The sequence below is a fragment of the Apostichopus japonicus genome, chromosome 2 (genome assembly GCF_037975245.1).
Source record: "Apostichopus japonicus isolate 1M-3 chromosome 2, ASM3797524v1, whole genome shotgun sequence".
NCBI classification, from domain to species: Eukaryota; Metazoa; Echinodermata; class Holothuroidea; order Aspidochirotida; family Stichopodidae; genus Apostichopus; species Apostichopus japonicus.
The window spans coordinates 27,567,976-27,587,084 of record NC_092562.1 but is presented as its reverse complement, the minus strand read 5'-3'; the positions used below and the strand labels follow the sequence as shown (position 1 = coordinate 27,587,084).

Here is a 19,109-nt window from a genome sequence, read left to right as displayed (position 1 = left end):
TGCGCCCAAACGTTCAATCATTGCACATAAACAGTATACTGTATATATTCAAATTTCAAACCAATCTGTACCACTACATACCAGTAGACGTTAACCCAGGTTTTGCTGCTGATAATCGTATTTCAGGCTAATTCAACATCAAAGGCATAAGGACCAATTGTAAGGTCTATACTTACGCTAAAGTAACTCCATTGTAGGCTAAGCAATACGTTATTGTGTTAGCCTTTTAGTAACTGCCATAGCAACTGATTCCAAAATCATCGAAATAAACAAAAAATTAACGATTTTTGCCTCTTCAAAAAAACGTATGCCTACTGTACATTACAAAATACCCGCCAAAATTCAACTGGATAGAGCGGATACTATAACTTAACCTGAAATCTAGGGTCACCACAAGTTTGCGACCATTCAAATTACATTTATTAAGAACCCAAAAGGGATTGAAGAAACCCTGAAAGGAGGTTTATTCTTAAAAACGCATAAAGACTTGAAGTACGGGTACGCAAGCGTTCACACTAAGGAAGTAATCGCCCTTGCGGACTTAAAGTATGGGTGCATTCTTATTTGTTAACAAGTCCTTCTTTCCTGTGTAAAGGCAAATTTGGCTTAACCACTGAAATATTACACTGTGTGTTTAATCATGAATTATTGCAGAGCATTCACCATTGTTAGCATTACCAACTCTGGCACTGAAGTAGATATTCAAACTCCCCTGTTGTCAGCCAAAAACAGGGAACCCAGACGGTATTTGCTATAGGCAGGGGAGGTCTTAAAGCATCCGGTAATCCATTACATATGATAAGTACACTTAAATTTGTTTCCATAATAATTGCAATTTAATATCAAGAAACTCATGTGAAGAAGTAAATTTGTATTTTTTCTCTTTTCTGTAGTGATGGTGTTGGCAGAACTGGCATATTCCTTGTAACCAAATCAGAGATGGAACGATTGAAACTAGAGAATAGAGTAGATGTGTTCAGTACAGTCAGGCAACTGAGAGGAAGTAACCAACATTTTATCCCTACACAGGTATTTCACACAGTGCTGTTGTATCTGTATATAGGCTCTTCATATATAATAGTCAATGAGGGCAGAGTCTTAAGGACATGAAATTGTTATATGACACAGTAAAGTGGTTTTAATAGAAGTTCTGAGCTACATATCTGCACTTTAAAATTTAAGATGGACTTACCTCATCTGCATATGTGTTATCCTCTAATACTATGCTAATATTGGTCAAGTCGTGAATCAGTGGGTGTGGCTACCGTCCATCCAGGCCGTAACTCCTCCATCCTCTTTTGGCCATTGGTATTAAGGGCGTACAAATTTGTCCAATTTTGATTGTATTGATAACATAAGTCTTTGACACGGGGGAATTTTTATTCTTACCTTCTATGTGGCTAACATAATCCTACATCGTTTTTGTGCAGTTTTAGCTAAGTACCATTCTTGTATAAGTGTTCTTTTTTTGAATGACTTTTATAGCCAACATTGTTTACGTCATTTCGGGCCCTTATATTTTATCTCCATACATATTGCATGTTAGGATATGCTAAATTACTAGCGCTATTTCCCATACTTATATATTGGCTTGTTGGCATTTGATTCAATTGACATTGATTCATTGTACACTGATGGTCGATTCGTTAAACCCTCCTTGATGTTTAATGGATCAGATTCAAGTGTTACTATAAGGATTGGATGCATGATTGATGTTTTCTTAAAGCTTTGGGAGGAAAATATACCGATTTCTAGGTCAGACTACGTACATAATTAGAAAATAGAAGAAAAAAATCTGGGGTTAGAATTCTCAGTTATCACCCACACTATACGTTAGTGTTGCTATTTATTTTCAATTCCCCAAGGTTTATTCATGTCCCCGCGAAGACCCTTACATGTCTTTAAGGCCCCTTCGAAGTTACAGGTCCCTGGCTGGGATTGTCCTTAGCAACTCAGTTCTGAGTTCCCTCCCAGGATTGACCCCGACGACTGGTTTATCATCAAAAGATCGGTAGAGGACTGACTCATAGAGAGACACAGACTTGACTTTTCTTTTCCTCAATGGTCATAGGCTGTATAATAAATGAAAGTAAGTCATCTCTAACACCAACCCAAAGGCCTCACGTAGCTAGGAGCATTACTAGATCTAAAAAGGGACTGGGTCCTCCCAACAGAAGAAAGGTAGACGCCATGTGACTTTTTACGAAGGACTTTCTATCCGAACAACATTCAACGGCGAGATCATGGCTCAAACCGATTGGCCTGATGGCGGACCACATAGGAATCCTATCAAGGTGCAAACCCTCAGATGCAGTCACTACAGATACACCTTCAGTGGTACAATCCAAAGGATACGATGAACGTTCCTCACCTAGTTGACCAAGCGACACGTTGCCTCGGGCAGACTGTTACATAAAACCACACAGTCTCTTTGATCAGATACCACAGCGACAGTGGCTTATATCAAATACCAAGGCAGAGAGAAGTCTCACTTATTAGGTCAGAGAACATGGATCCTCCTTCTACTGTGTGACAAACACAACATAGACATCCACACTTTTCATCAAGCAGGCAATTCAGAGGCAATTCAGGTGACCATATCTGGATCTATTCGCAACCTCAGACTACGAGAAGCTCCTGTTGTTCTGCTCTACACACTTCATCTAGAACCATGGGCAACACATACACTCTCATTTCCTTGGACAGAACTGTTGACTCACGCGTTCCTTCCATGGTGCTTTCTACACAAGGTCCCAGTGAGGCTACACGAAAATACAGGGACATGATACTGATAGCTCCATGTTGCACAAGCACACTTGCTTCCCACTACTGTAGAATCTACTCATAGATCTTCCACTCAAACATCCTGAGAAGGACCCCAGCAAGTCCAGATCAGATGCCGACTTCACTAAAGAGGCTTTCACAGTCTGCATCTCAGTGTGGAAAATTTCCAGAGATACATGGAAGCAGATAGAATTCCACCGGAAATTACTGCTTTGGCAGCAGATGCCCGAGGGGTCTCTGCAACTAGCATATACGACTCGAGATTGAAGAAGTACTTCTCGTGAGCAGCCACTAACTCTCACCATCCCATGGAAGCTTCTACAATAGAATTTGCTGGCTTCTTCACACAACTCTTTGATGAAGGAAAACAAGTTAGCACAATAAAGAACTGCAAAGACTGGCCATAGCGGCAGTTCACAAGGACTGAGACGGTACAACTGTAGGCAACAACAAAATATTGGCCCGTCTTGAAGGGCATGTTCAGTTGTCGTCCACCATCCAAGAAACTGACTGTTTCATGGTCCATTAACCACATACTTCAAAAACTTGCAAACCATTTATTGAACCAGTTCTTAACACCATGGGAATTTGTCACGTTTTAGATATCTTTCATTGTTACATCGGCGTCAGCAAAGCAAAGAAGCTGTCTATATGTCTTGGCGACCAAACCGGGATTTACTGGGTTTGAACCGGGTGGATTACACCTACCACCTGAGCCAGAGTTCCTGGCAAACCAGTCATCTTCATTTACCCCAGAGGAAATCTTCCTCCCAACACTAGCCTCTATATCGTCCATGACAGAAGGCAAACTTTGTTGTCCAGTCAGGGCACTAAAGTGGTACCTATAGAAAATTAAACCAGTCAGTACGCCACAGAGGCCATTCATCCTACCAAGATATTCCTTTACCACAACCTCAAACTGACTCCGTTGAGTTGGATTTTCAATCTAATCAAGTCCTACTCAACAGACAAAAAACTGGCAACAGCTAATGACGTTGGGGCCAACGCCATATCCAGGTCTTACATCTCAATGGAAGAAATCATAAAGGCTGCGTCATGGAAAACTCCCTCACCTTTGTGTCATGTTACTTGCCAAACAGTTTCAGCAGAGGGCTCCTTTGGTAGAGCAGTAGTGTTTCGGGAAGGACCTCCCCAACATTGCTAGTATGAATGCATATTTATATGAGGTAATTGTGTGTTATAAGTTCCCCGAAACTACTTACCTGGTTTGTGATTTTGGTAACCACGCACTTACCTCACATATGCTAACCCACCCAGCCCCACTATGGAACATCTCTTTGGAAAGTGAGAAGCCATAGTTATCTCTTCACATGCACCCACACACACCAACGTGAACGTTATCCCTAATATTGGTCCCGGTCTGAAGACAGGAGTGCATGGAGAGCAACCTACTCAAATAAAAAAAAAATACATACATACATACAAGAGAGATGATTCTCAAACTCAGTAAGGTGAGCTGTATATAAATTCCTTAAAAAGATCGTATATTATTACTAAGGTCTCCTGTCCTTCTTACTTATGCCTTGGTTATATGTACCAACCCTCACCTTGTTCGCTGAGTAGCTTCTCGCTGACACTAGCCATGTAACGGAAGTGGATCCTAAAGAGGAAGGAGTCGGCCTGGATGGATGGTAGCCACACCACCCATCCGTTTAATGACTTTACCAACTTGGTGGTAGTATTATAGTATAAAGCGTAAGTATATGAGGTAAATGCTTGGTTAATACATTTCCTTTACAGGTTAGTGGATTTGTAGAATTTAGCCTATTAGGTATGTTCCTTTCCAAAACGGTTATTTGTACATAATAAAAGCAGTGATTACAAAGGAAGACCAATATGTTGTTTCTCTCTTTAATGGGACGTTATAGTTGTATCTGTTGCAATTGTATTCTCAGGATGATTACGATCTCTGTCATCTCCTATTGAAGGTGGATTCACCAGAGCCAACATATGGCAACATCTAAGCAGAGCAGACATACCTTTACCAAGTTAGTAAAAGTTACATGCGAAGCTGGGAATACATTGGTCTATATAGTAACCATTTAGGTTAACTATCAATCAAAGAACATCGGGAAAGGTTCTTGGTTTAAGCTTGCTTTTCTGATACCCAGAATGGAATTTTAACATTAAATACTAAAGGCTAAACTTTCTACTAGTTAATGTAAATTTATGCTCATGATAAATACATTTAAAGAATAGAAACCTTTGATTACATGAAAATATATTGGAAACAAGTAGCTTCAACTTTTGAAATTAATGAGTGTTATAGGGTAATGTCTCAATGGATTTGCAATGTAATATGGTGTTTTATGACTTTTACAGTGCGGTAGTACCTGGTGTTTGATGTTTGTCAGCATTCCATATGGTATTCGAATATCAGTTAGTGCATGAATAAATCATGTTTCTTACTCTGGTACTAACAGTAGCTGTTAATTCAGTTAAAAACAGTTCTTTCATATTGTTCTTTATAAAAAAGAGCTTGGCTTCTGTTTCAACAACTGTCCAAGAATAGATTAAAACCTTGATAACGTAAAGCACCTTTTTGAGTTGCATTTTTATTTCAAAATGAATTTTTAAACAAACATATTTGATCCTGAAATGTAAATGAAAACATTTTTCTCCTGAAATAGATTGCTTACTTCTAGATTATTATTATATACATATGTATTTTTGCCATATATGCTAATTTTTACTATATATTTTATCTTTAATTCATAAAAAGAAAATCCTTGTTTACTCCAAAAGAAAATATTATTAGACATAAGCATAGGAATAAGATATGACTCATAATTGACAAATAAGTAGTACTGCTATAATATATACATTTGTAATATTTGGTTCCCCTTGGACCTTTTTCCGCAACAATTGGCAGCGAAATGAAAAGTACAAAATGTAACATAAGAAAGTATGATGCTAGATAAGTATGAGGGCACTGATGAAATTAATACCAAATAAATCTAGCCTATACAGGAAGAAGATTAAGGACTGAAGAAAGAACGGATCACATATTTTTGTAGAACTGGGAGTTGTTTAGGGGTCCCAAGTCTTTTTTGAGGCCGGTCATGTGAGAATTAATACAAAAGATCCAATTAATTTCTTTTCGTACACGTTCAGTTACAGATTTGACATTTGAGTTTATTAAAACTCACTTTAGGTATTTAAGAAAATGTCTACGACGATTGAAATGTTAGGAAATGGGGAGTCCTACAATATTTTCACAAATTGATTTATGCCCTAAATTATTTGAGCTATTGTTGTCACTTGTTGATCATGGTCTAAGACCCTCCCCCGTCTCTTGTGAGTCTTGCAATGTCATTAATATATCTACTGTATACGTTGTTAAAAAGGCACTTATGTAAGTAAAACAGGTTCTCAGTTCTGCTTATATGTTTAAATCACAAAAAAAAAAAAATCAATTCTTGATGATTTCTAATACTCCTTTTATGTCAATTGTTAGTCATATCTTATTTCTCTGCTTTTGTCTCATAATATATATATATATATATATATATGTATGTATGTATGTATGCGTGTATGTGTGCATGTATGTATGTAAGTGTGTGTGTGTGTATGTATGTGTGTATGTATGTATATATATATTATATATATATATATTATATATATATATTATATAGTCTCCACCCAGATCCCCCACCCTATACATGTATAGTCTTTCTTGAAACAATATACTACAATTACCTGCTTATCCATACTCAGAAAAGAAGTTGTACATATATTACAAACTGGGAAATTGTAAATATTTTTAATGAACAACCATTAAGTCCATTCAGGAAGCATGACATTTGACAGTACATACCAATACTGTTTGCAAGTATTTAAAGTTTAAAGCATTTCTTAGCATTTAAATCATATGTGACAGAAGATATTGATTGTTTATGGTATGGTAGATAATTAAACCAAACTTGCAATCATATGTGACTGGAGATATCGATTGCTTACAGTATGGTAGGTACCTAAACTGAACTGGTGTCTGCCATGCTTCTGCTGGAACCTGTGTCTGTGTGAACACAAATCTGATGTGTCAAACTGTTATTATTGTTTTAAAAGGTACTAAGCATTATATCACTCAGAGACATGTAAAAATAAAAATATAACCAGACTTTTATATGACATCCATCGAAACTGTATTTAAATGATACAATGCTAACATAAAGCAAACATTCCTATGCCAGGGTACAAGGATATCATCTCTTTCATTTCTCTAATACATTTCAGCTAACATAAAGTTTGGGTTGTTTCTAATATTGTCCTTTTCTATTTCAATGATAACCTTAGAATATTTTTTTTTTTTTCAATTGGAAGACAACAGTAAGAATGATGAAGCATAAAAGCAAAACTGGAATGTAGTATACGAAAGAAAAACAAATTAAGAAACATTTTTAACTGCAGGAATAAAACTTGGTGTTCAAATTAATGTGATAGGTTGGAAGATTTAGAATATTTCTTTATAAAGTATCATGGGTCCCTGTGTTCAGAACTGCTCTGGCTTCAGGACTTGTAGTAAAACTCTGACCATTTTGTGATGTGATACTGGCTAAATTATTTCTTGAAATGTTTTGAAATCAGGTTAGAGTATCTGTATATCTTAACATGATAGGCAAAGGGTATGAAGATAAACTAAAAATATCTTGATTTATTTACAGTAATTTCTTGAATGATATGATGAAATAAAATATATATTCTGCCTCCAATTGAAAACAAAAGCTAGAAGATATGAAACAAAAGCAAATTATAAAAAAAAAATATATACAATAAGCAATTTAATGTAATATAGAAGCAGAAGAATGAAAGAAAATATAAACCTAATCATCATGTTTTATCAACCTTCAATCTAAAGTCCTTAAAGGTTCCACAACACTATTAGAAATGCAAATTTTTTTTATAAACTTGCAATTAAAATTGACACTGTTTGATATGTATGCAAGGTTATTGTAACACTGTAAAAATATAATTATGTCAAAATCATAATTTGTATGCATCTTTGTTAATCGTAATGAAAGAAATTTATATTTCACAATGCAAAGTGGCCATTACCTACAGGTCACACCACACAGGTATTGGCAAGCCTGGAATACCTTAAGTATTATGATGTGACATGTAAACAAAGTATTTCTTCATTCTGGAAATGACTTGCAACTGCTTCAAAAATATTTTTGATATAAAATAATGCACAAGAACACATTGCAATGTGGAAACATATTAAAATAGAATTTTGATTAACAAAACAGTTTCTTTTTTAATTATTACTCCTTCTAATTTCAAGTAACCTGCTATATAATCTGTAAGCTGAAGTATAAAAATTTTCTCTGGAAAGTAGAAAAAAATTCTGAGAAACGTAGCTGTCAAGAAGTCCCGAATCATGACAAACGAAAATCCGTTAATACTATGCCTCCATTATATTCTGGGTACAATATAGGTAAATCCAAGAGTGTAACTTTCTGCATCCTTCTTTAGATATTGGCATATTCAGGTTCTGCTGGATTAGCCATTTTTAGCAACTGATGACACAAGATATAGTCCTCCTGATGAACGAAAGAAACAATGTAAACTACTCATGGAGAAACATGGCTGACTGATGTATAGGGTGGGGGATCAGGGTGGAGACTAGCAAAAGCTGAAAATATCAACACCTATACAATATTGAATATTCCAAACAATGCTGGTATATATATAGATATCTATATATATATATATATATATATATATATATATATATATATATATATATATATATATATTTAGTCAGATGAACAGTGGGGTCACAATTTGATCAGCAAAAAGAACATGGTAAAGAAATTGATATTAAATTAACTTGTATGAGTGCTGGGTTACCTTTGTAAGAACGAGACTGTGGTTACTGCTTCTCAGCATTCTGACACTGTTGAAAACATTCAGCTTGTTTTCAACCGTGATTCGCTCCATTTCAGACTTGACTGCAAGAAGGACTCCAGTATGACCGACACCATTTCTGCAGAAGTGTCAAATAAAACAACTCAATCACAAGTTAACTGAATTTATATAATATTTAATGAGTTCACCTACCATGCTGAAAACTGTCTTGAAAGTGGTGATACAGCCTAGGAATGTTTTGAATAAAGCTCAGTAATATGTATACATAATTCTGTAGTGATGAAATACATTGCTATAAATGTGTTTTATTTACGTAAATCTTATGGTCTGAAATAAACCATATTTTTCTGTTGTTTCATCTTGCTATACAAGCATAACGTATGGTAAAGATACACAAACTCCATTGCAGTCTCTCATCACTTTGAGAGTAATGGGAGGTGCTCATGAAATATGTTCAGTCCTCTAAAGAAACATCTTCATTCCTCCATAACTGGTAATCTCATGGCGGGATTGATCTTGATTGAAAACTAATAATTTAATGGTTCTTTCCACACACCTTTAAGTTGCCAACCATGAGCTCAATCCCCCCACCCCCACCTCACCATAAACAAAGAGAGCAAAGAGTTTTCACCACAAACACAGAAGGGATCTGTCACTACCTCTACAATTCAGCACTTACAATGTCGATGATGTCTTTTAAATGCAAGTGGAGTAGGGATAGGCATTGGAGTTGTTCTAGAGGCTCAAGTGTACTATGTGGAAGACTGAAATATATTTGACAGGGCTAACTTGGATCAATTTATCAAGCTGCACCAGAGAAAACTTCTCATTCAGCTGATTTTATCTCAACTGTCTTTATTAGAAATGACTTTCAGTGCTACGGGACACTATTTACCTATATAGAACTTCATATGACATCTAGTTTGATATGGCTTTATATAGATATGTTTATATATAAATATACATATATATATATATATACATAAATATATATAGCATATAGCATTTTCACATTTCATATCAAGTATCTGCAATTTTGTTGCTTTTGAATTCATTCCGGTTGTGCATTGGTATAATAGGTCATTTACAAGATGTAATTTGGCAGATACCTGCTTCTATTGAAGGACAGACTGATATACACATATGGATGAGGACCTGTTTCTAATGTATTAAACTGTTATCCTTTGCTCAACCGGCATTCAAACAGGTCATTGGGTGCCTACTATAATTCTACCCAGCCACCAACATTTGCTGGCATTTAACTACAAGAGACTAAATTACAAGTTTCCACATCCGCCAGTTATGAAAGACGTATGAAGAGATTGTCCCTCTCGATCTATCTAGTAAACAACTGACTGATCCTTGAGAGATGTAAGAGAATGTTATCTGCTCTCTTAGAAGTTCTCACTTAACCATTATCATTTGAAATTTTGAAGTTACCTTTTCCCTGAAGCAGCTGTTGTTAAAATTCTTTTTTTCTTTGATAGTAGTGCTGCTTGCCACTTTACTACCATGTTCTTGACACTGATGAGCCACTATGCAGTAACAAATACAACTTAGTAAACTGTAACCTCAAGGTTAACATTCAACGTAACAATGAACACACATTATCAAATATGAATGGCACTATGGCCTTTCCAAGGTCATGACAAGCTCCCCAAAACAACTTTGATGGCAGGGACATCTTAAATTTTGTAAGTGAAACAAGGTTATTTCTTAGGGAGTTGTTACAGTCATTAAGCCAGCTTGTTATACGACCATAGAGCCAATACTGATGAAAAAGCAGCCAGCCATGGTTCTACGTACCTGCAATGGACCACCTTTGGTCCTTCCAGGTTGTACTTTTCTTCAAGTATTTCAATCTGTTTCATTAGCTGTAAAACATCACTACCTTCATTCCAGGCCTTCAGCATCAGGTGGTGAATTGTGAAGTTTTTCTGCACAAAGATACATCGTAATAGGAGTAATGAGATTATGATACAATAAGTTGTGAACAGGTTGACAAATACATAATAATTAGCATTAAGTTAGCACCTTCACTACTTTGGGGTAGAAATGATGAGGGATTCATCTCAAACACACAGCTTGTAGTATTGACTTTTTTTCAGTTTAGGCCTGTCACACTGCAAAAATGGAATACATGACAAACAGTGAAATCACTGTCGAGTCTGAGTTTGAGTCCGAGCTCTATAGTCACTTCAAGATTAATGTATGTCGACCAGTTACAGAGTTGTTTACAATTGACAATTCACAATCATGGACGTTAAATATGAATGTAAGAGACTGACTTGGGTCAACTTGCGGCTTTGATAAGCCAAAGAGGCTTCTTCGCGAGTTCCTGCTTGCACGAGGATCTAAAATACATACATACATACATACACACACATTTTGTCAGACAATATCCTGTAAATTGCTTTGGTGATACATGAAGCAACATTAACTTATCGTCTAACTGGTATCTTCAGTAATATTGGAAACTTCTGTCCTTTTAATTGAGCTCTCAATTTTCTACAATTAGGGTCAGAGAATTACAACATTGGTTGGCTCAAAGTGCTAGACAGAAACAGCTTGTTACCACGAACAGAGAGCTATACAACAGGATGATGCAAATGTGGTGCTGAAGTATATAACGCCTTTAATAAAGGTGCACAAATGCCAGTTAGTGGAATACTATTGCCTGGTTCTTTATCATAGGCTGGATTGAAATATTTGACGTCCGATATTTGCCTAAAAGCGACTAATTGAGGACTCGATGCTCTTAATGTATCTGGTAACCGGTTTATACTTTATATACTGAAGTGGAGCTCACCCTCATATTTCAGCGCTCTAGCCAGCTACTATCATTTGCATATCAAATGGTGATATCCCAAACCCTGCATGCATCTACAACCAGGAATAAAGTATACACTGTTGGTTATTTTATTATACATCTGCACTGGCCTTCTATGAATGTGCTTACCTTGTCATATGAGTGTGTCAACTCAAACACACGGTACTCATAGAATCCCATATCTTGCTCATCTTTTAGCTCTACCATCAGGTAACCATACTCGGCTGATCCACTGTCTGGCCAATACTGGCAGCACGACTAAGCAGGACATAAAAAAAAACACCGAAAGTAATTTAATGAAAGATGGAAGCGGAAACTTTTACAAAGTTTTGATGCAATTCACTCTTGTTACTACAATATCTCTAATAGTTTTAATTAGATAAAGAGATGGAAACTGATCAGATACAAATAGTAAAACTGGTCCTTCACAAGTGCTGGCTGATCTTACAAGCTGATAACGATATACAAATGGTACTGTAACTGATCTGACGCAAATAAAATAAACTTCATCTTATACAATTGCTGGCTTTTCTTACAAACTGATAAAATTATACAAATGGTAACTTCCAGATGCAATTAAAAATGGTAGCTGATCAGATGTAAAAGAAACCTGATATTATAGAAGTGCTTGCCTATCTTATAAACTGATAAGATAAATAAATGGTAACTGATCAGATGCAAATAAAATAAACCTGTTCTTATACAAGTGCTAGCTGATCTTATAAACTGATAAAGATAAACTGATTTTGTGCAAATAAAATAAACCAGATCTTATATAAGTGCTGGCTGATCTTACAAACTGATAAAGATATACATATGGTAACTGATCTCATGCAAAAAGTAAACCCGATTTTCTATACAAGTGCTGGCTGATCTTATAGGCTTATAAAGCTATAGAAATGGTACTGTAACTGATCTTATGCAAATGGTGAAACTAATCAGATGCATATAAATGAAACTGATTTTTACAAGTGCTAGCTGATCTTACAAACTGATTAAGATATACATATGGTAACTGATCAGATGCATTTAAATTAACCTGATCTTATACAAGTGTTAGCTGATCTTATAAACTGAAAAAGATGAACACTGATATGATTCAAATAAAACAAACCTGATCATATACAAGTGCTGGCTGATATTACAAACTGATAAAGATATACATGGTAACTGATCAGATGCTATAAAATTAACTTGATCTTATACAAGTGTTAGCTGATCTTATAAACTGATAAAGATGAACAGATGATAAACTGATATGATGCAAATAAAATAAACCTGATCCTATACAGGTGCTAGCTGATCTTACAAACTGATAAAGATATACAAATGGTAACTGGTCAGATGCTATAAAATTAATCTGATCATAAACAAGTGTTAGCTGATCTTATAAACTGATAAAGATGAACAGATGATAAACTGATATGATGCAAATAAAATAAACCTGATCCTATACAGGTGCTAGCTGATCTTACAAACTGATAAAGATATACAAATGGTAAGTGGTCAGATGCTATAAAATTAATCTGATCATAAACAAGTGTTAGCTGATCTTATAAACTGATAAAGATGAACAGATGATAAACTGATATGATGCAAATAAAATAAACCTGATCTTATACAAGTGCTGGCTGATCTTACAAGCTGAATAAGCTATACAAATGGTACTGTAACTGATCTTATGCAAATGGTAAAACTGATCTTATACAAGTCCTGGCTGATGTTATAAACTGGTAAAGATTAACACGTGGTAACTGATCTGATGCAAATGGTAAAACTGATCTTATACAAGTGCTTGCTGATCTTACAAGTTGATAAAGATATACAATGGTAATGTTACTGGTCTCATGCAAATGGTAAAACTGATCCTATACAAGTGCTGGCTGATCTTACATGCTGATAAAGATATAAAAATGGTAACTGATCTGATGCAAATAGTAAACTGATCTCATACAAATGTATGCTGATCCTACTGTAAAGGAGCCAAGAGCTTCCACTCGCAGTAAGCCAATTACTCATTTCCACACATAACAATCGGTCCATTTGTTTAGGGAAATTACAGATTGATATAAAGTAGTCTTAGTGCACGACTCTGTATTTCTAAGCGTAATCGCAATCACACTCAAAACGTTCGACTACTTTTTGATTTTCGCATATCTGAAGATCAAATGCTGCAAAAGTCTTGGTGTAGAGCATATGAGTCTGACATCAATTCCAGTGACTATTCATTGCCTACTGCCCTTCTGCTCTTGATCTCTGTGTTTAGTTTGATGAAACCAGCTCACATTGCATTGTGCAAATTGCATAGGGAAGTCTATTTAAATGGATAAGACGAGTCTTTCTCTTTTAACTCCAAAGTCCTGTGGCAGTCGTAATCAGTCTTTGAATGCGAGAAAAGTTAGATCATTAGAAACAAAATTCTATTTCATACATTTTTTTGGTTTCAAGCTACGAGAACAAAGAAATCATGAGTGTTGAAACAGCAAGTTGAAGTTGGGCCTCTATGATGAAGCCATAGGAAACTCAAGATGTTAGTTAACATTGGTTCTCTATGATGAACCCATCAGAAACTGTTTCTCTCGCTTCAGCTCGATCATTGCTGCACAGGAATGGGCGAAAGGAGTTGATATGGTATCTCTCCAACTTAAAATGGATTCTTTAAGGCTACCTGTCCCAAAGGAGTGCTTTTAAGCATGGTTTTCAATCAGTTCCAGAAATTAATTACAACAAAGATGACCATGCTACTTATCACATTATTTCCAGTTTCATGCATAGTTAAAAAAATCACTTATTTGGTCCGGACACATCCAGCCTACTTAGGATGCATGCATGCAGGCAATGAACAAAGGTTTGAAAGGAACTGGGCTGACCTGGATAACATTAACAAAATTATTGATCCACAGATAGTCTATATTGTACTTCACACACAGCAGACAGTGCATCAATGTGAATGAGGAGAGAAGACAAGTGTAAAATGTGAATGATGGTATATAGTGCATGGGAAAAAATAAAGAATTATAAAAATGCCTGGAAAGGTTGAAATAACTTGCAATTATGGCATATTTTCACAGCCCATCTCACCATTGATAGTGTTTTCTTGACTTCCTTGCCACAAACATTGTTTTAACCCAGATACAAATACAGCAGGAAAATGCATTTTTTTAATTTTATTTTAATGAATTAGAAATACCAACCATTAACATAGCAATCAATGCATATGGTAGCACCAGGGCGTTAGGTTTAGCTAGAAAGAGAAAGTAAGGAGTCCAATTCCATGCACAGGATGTGATACAGCCTGGGTTCTATGTATCAAAACAATTAAGATTGTGAGGGCTCGTGTGCCAGTGGTAGCATCTTTAAAGCAAGTGGAGTAATCAACCTCCTTTGACATTGATATTTAAATGTTTGTTGCACATATAGTTTTTTTATTTCAATTTCCTCCCCAAAACAAAGTAGATTTTTTTTCCCTTTTCATGGGCTAACAATTTTATGTGAGGGTACGTCACATGCTTGACATTTTGCTGTGCTTCTTGCAGAGTGTACATGTGTGGGAGAGGGGTTTGGGGGATGACTGTTTCTATTGTTAAATTGCACAGTGGGTTCATGCATTTTTTTTGGTGTGTATTTTTGCTGTCACTTTTTTTTACCATCTTCTTTTTTATATATCTTCTTTACTGACTATTTCCGTTTGTTAAAAGGATGTAAGATGGGTCACGATTAGTTAAAATCTTGGACCAAACCATATAGAAATAACACGACAGAATATAGCACCACCATAACTAGTACAGCAGATGCTTAACACCACCAAAAGAAACTAAGTTAGAGATAAGGACTGATAAAATATTTGAATTTAGTGTGTAAATTTGCAAGGAGGGTTGCAGACTGTATAAAATCACTCACCTTAAAAACAGTTCCAATGTCTAGCAATTATGAAAGCAAAGTAATGTTTGTGGTTAAGAATATAAAAAAAACAGTAGTTGCCCATGACTGCAACAATATATCTGTCTTAAACAAATTACTAAAGGCAATAGAAACAAATAAGACATTGAGTGGATACACAGTACCATTGTGTCTCTCAAATATTAGTCTGTCCGTGCTAACGAAGAGAAAATACTACAATTAGTACAAATCTACAAGAATTTCAGAAGTCGTCGACCAATGAATGATGTACCAAACCTTGGTTGTCAATATCTCACAGGATAGGAGTACTTAGCTCTCTAACTTGAAACAAAGTGAGAATGAAGGAATCAGTAACATGATAGACACCAATGTTTATATGGTTGCTCCCTGGTCAGACCAATAATTTATCTGGGATCTCTCAATGAAGAACAGACTCTTATGATGTGTAGACATTGGATGTTTAAGCCATCTAAAGATTTGTAGGTAAACTTTTTCGCTATGAATAACCATAAATTGTAGTAAGCCTAGGTACTCCCTCATCATCAATATTATCTTACACTAACTGGCCTTAATCTGAGAAAAAAGAAATGTCTGGTGAGGTGTGCTAGAAAGTTATTGAGTTCGGTGTTGGTCTAGTAAATTTTCTTAAATCACACCAATTCTGTTCAGGGCCTCCTGTTAAAATGACCAGTTTTGTAGAACAAAATTGACAGCTGTGAAAACCCCCAAAATGAGTTTCCAAAAGATTCTTTAATTCACAAAATTATGATGATGTTTTGCCTGATATTAATATGAAAGACATCAAGATTAGCCATGCTAAACCATATTGTTAAAATCATCAGCTAAAGCTGTCACACTCTATACAGGCGCGTATCCAGGGGGGGTTGGGGGCGTGCGCCCCCCGGGTAAGAAAAAGAGGAGAGAAAAAGAGAGAGAAGAAAAAAGGGAAAAAGAGGGAGGAGGAAGGAGAGGAAGAAAGGGAAAAGATAAAAAAGAAAGAGAAAAAGGAGGGAACAGAAGAAAAACGCCAAGACACCGGGAAGAGAAAGAGGAACAGTGACATAATTACAGCGCTGCTCCCTAATATATACACAGCGTAGCCAGTGACCGATCGAGGATCGAGGTGCGCCTTAGCCTACCCCTTACACCGACAACTCCATTTTTTACGTTTCCAATTTTCCTCTCTCACTAATGTATATATATACTGTATATATATACTATATATAGTATATAATGACGCGTGTGTGTGTATGGACGCTTTAAACAATTGTAAAATTGTGCTATGAAACCAACTGTGGCTGGTCTTGAACTGGACCGAGTCGTTGGGGAACATGACGCATTTCGGTTTTAGCCCAGGATCTATATGCGAACTGCACTAGACATATGTCCTTCGATGCAACACTGTCATCCAGAGATAAAATGTTATACAACGCGAACTGAATGCTAATTGTTACCCCACCCCTATAGTACCGTAACTCATACAATGAATCTAAAAATAAAAATAAAAAATTCGGCATGCGATTTGAGAATTGAGCACTTTTCCTGTACGTGAATATCATGTGGTGGATCCACAGGTGTATCATTACCGGCGGGGGGGGGGGGGTGGCGCACACATCACTTCTTGAGATTGTTCACACCTGCATGAAAACGCGTGCCTCACAACCCTACGCCCACCCCTCTAATCGCTTCCTGATGAGTTACGAAACCAGACCTATCGTATACAAAAGTCTACTTGGATTATTTGTCCCCTGATTTTGTTCTGCAGATGCCCATGCATTTCCCCAAACTAAATTTCTAAGCCATGAGATCTAAAAAACTTAAGGAGGTTTGGGAGCATCATTGGGTCTGGGAGGGGTTATTTCCGGTGATCTGGTAGGTATATTTGCCAAAAATTTCTTGTACGCTACACCCGAACCCATGGTGCGCTCCGCTTAGATAGTATCAGAAAACAGACATGCGTCCCCACCATTATCCAAGATTGATCTGCGCCCATGCACCAATAAATTAACTGTGTCTGAATTTTCGAAATTTCCCTGACCAACATTCCTAAACATTCTTCCCTCTTCTCGTGCAATTTTGACCGGTCTGTTAGGGGTTGAAGGTGGTTTTTCTGTATTGGCTGTCCATTAGATGAAACTTTGCAAAACGTTATGGGTATGTTTTGAAGTGAATTTATTTCACGAGAAGTGTGAATTTTCAAATTCTGAACGAATAATGGACTTAAAACCTTGAAAAGTGGAGCTGACGGGTATTGTGGGCCGCGACGTATAATCAACTACAAAAGTAATGATCCACAGGAGATGCGATGAGGTAGAACATAATGTGTGACTGGTGACAATCTTCAAAAAGGTTATGGATGGAAAATAAAATATTGGGAAAATACTTGGTTTACTCAGGCAAAAGTGAACATCTAGTTGGTCATTTTCAAGCCCGAGAAGTGCCATTTCCGGTGATCTGGTGGGTATCAAAACCAGAAATTTTCTTGTATGCTGCGCGCCAACCGATGGTGGCGCTCCGCTTAGATAGTCATTCGCGCCCCCCGGGTTAGAAAATCCTGGATACGCCCCTGCTATAGCCTTGACCCTTCTTATTCCATACTTACATTTTCTGCGGGATTGATAACCGCACACAAAAATGCAACACATAACTGATTTGGTGTACACACTACTGATTTTGGTGTACAAGAGTTGTTCTTACCTCATCTTTTGGATCAAGTTGGTTGAGCATTGCAATCAAAGGACATTTCCAGTCATAGACTAGTCTCCAGAAATCTTCAGTTGTGTTTGGCAATGGTGACTGAGTGGCAATGAAGGCATCTTTCATGACAAATGACTGCAAGAAATAAAATAAAAAATGAGGGGAGGGTAACAAGAAATAAAGATGTAAGATAAACATTTCTTCCGCATAAGAAAAATTAGCATGTGCCTTTAGGAAAAAGAAGTCAATATTGTTAGAAATGTATAAAAAAGATATTAGAAAATACTGTCTAATGGACTCAAGTCTTAGTAAATGCTGAGTAGAAGATGATTGTAACATAATCAACAAGTAGATATGTTCAAACTTACTGATGCAAAACATGCATTGATGAAATTGTTGGAACCAAACTTGCTCATGCATTGAAGGATTGGCGATCTTTTTTCCACTATAAAGCAAATAAAACATTAAGGAAAGACATTTGAGGTAAGTGAGTACAACTGAGCAACATAAAACTGTGATTTTCCAACTCATAACGATTGTATATATATTATATATATATATACAATTACATATATATATATATATATATATATATATATATATATATATATATATATATATATATATATATATATAAATACCCTCACTGCCGCACAAGAATGAAAGAAATATAAAAGAAGAGAAATCACAATCAGCACATTTAATTTCTACAGTTCAAATATTTAAATTGGTTTCTTACCTGGAATCATTGTCGGGAATCGGCATTTCTGTGCCTGTTCCTTTGTGGCTTTGTGAGCTGTCTTTGACATTTTATCCAACTTAGACAAAAGCTGTAGATATAAAGAAACTATTTTTTAGTTTTATCATTTGTCATAATTACCTTCAAATGAAGTCCATGCATAGATTTTCAGAAGTGTAGCAAATTGGCATAACATCTTTTAGCACACACCTTATAATTTGCTCACAAACATAGGAACTTGTGTAAATAGTTTAGTGCAGGTAAATT

The 19,109-nt window shown here is 36.1% G+C and overlaps 2 protein-coding genes across 9 annotated transcripts in view; one reads left to right on the top strand and one right to left on the bottom strand.

The window, feature by feature from the left end:
- The window catches only part of LOC139984666 (uncharacterized), a 53,272-nt gene extending 46,352 nt beyond the window's left edge, over positions 1-6,920 (top strand). For all 6 annotated transcript variants that reach the window (XM_071998688.1, XM_071998665.1, XM_071998680.1 and 3 more), the window contains 2 exons: positions 894-1,029; positions 4,701-6,920. In XM_071998688.1, the coding sequence (XP_071854789.1) occupies positions 894-1,029; positions 4,701-4,769 (205 nt within the window). In that variant the 3' untranslated portion in view covers positions 4,770-6,920. The remainder of the gene's footprint in view (positions 1-893; positions 1,030-4,700) is intronic.
- A 384-nt stretch (positions 6,921-7,304) lies between these two features.
- Positions 7,305-19,109, bottom strand: part of LOC139984703 (receptor-type tyrosine-protein phosphatase F-like) — a 61,951-nt gene continuing 50,146 nt past the window's right edge. For 2 of the 3 annotated variants that reach the window (XM_071998721.1, XM_071998729.1), the window contains exons 25-31: positions 18,843-18,933; positions 18,472-18,548; positions 18,104-18,238; positions 11,636-11,764; positions 10,483-10,613; positions 8,659-8,794; positions 7,305-8,348 (exon numbers count right to left, since the gene is read on the bottom strand). In XM_071998721.1, coding sequence (XP_071854822.1) covers positions 8,277-8,348; positions 8,659-8,794; positions 10,483-10,613; positions 11,636-11,764; positions 18,104-18,238; positions 18,472-18,548; positions 18,843-18,933 — 771 coding nt within the window. In that variant the 3' untranslated portion in view covers positions 7,305-8,276. Of the gene's footprint in view, positions 8,349-8,658; positions 8,795-10,482; positions 10,614-11,635; positions 11,765-15,406; positions 15,427-18,103; positions 18,239-18,471; positions 18,549-18,842; positions 18,934-19,109 lie in introns of those variants that run through there. The other variant, XM_071998739.1, reaches the window with a different exon arrangement.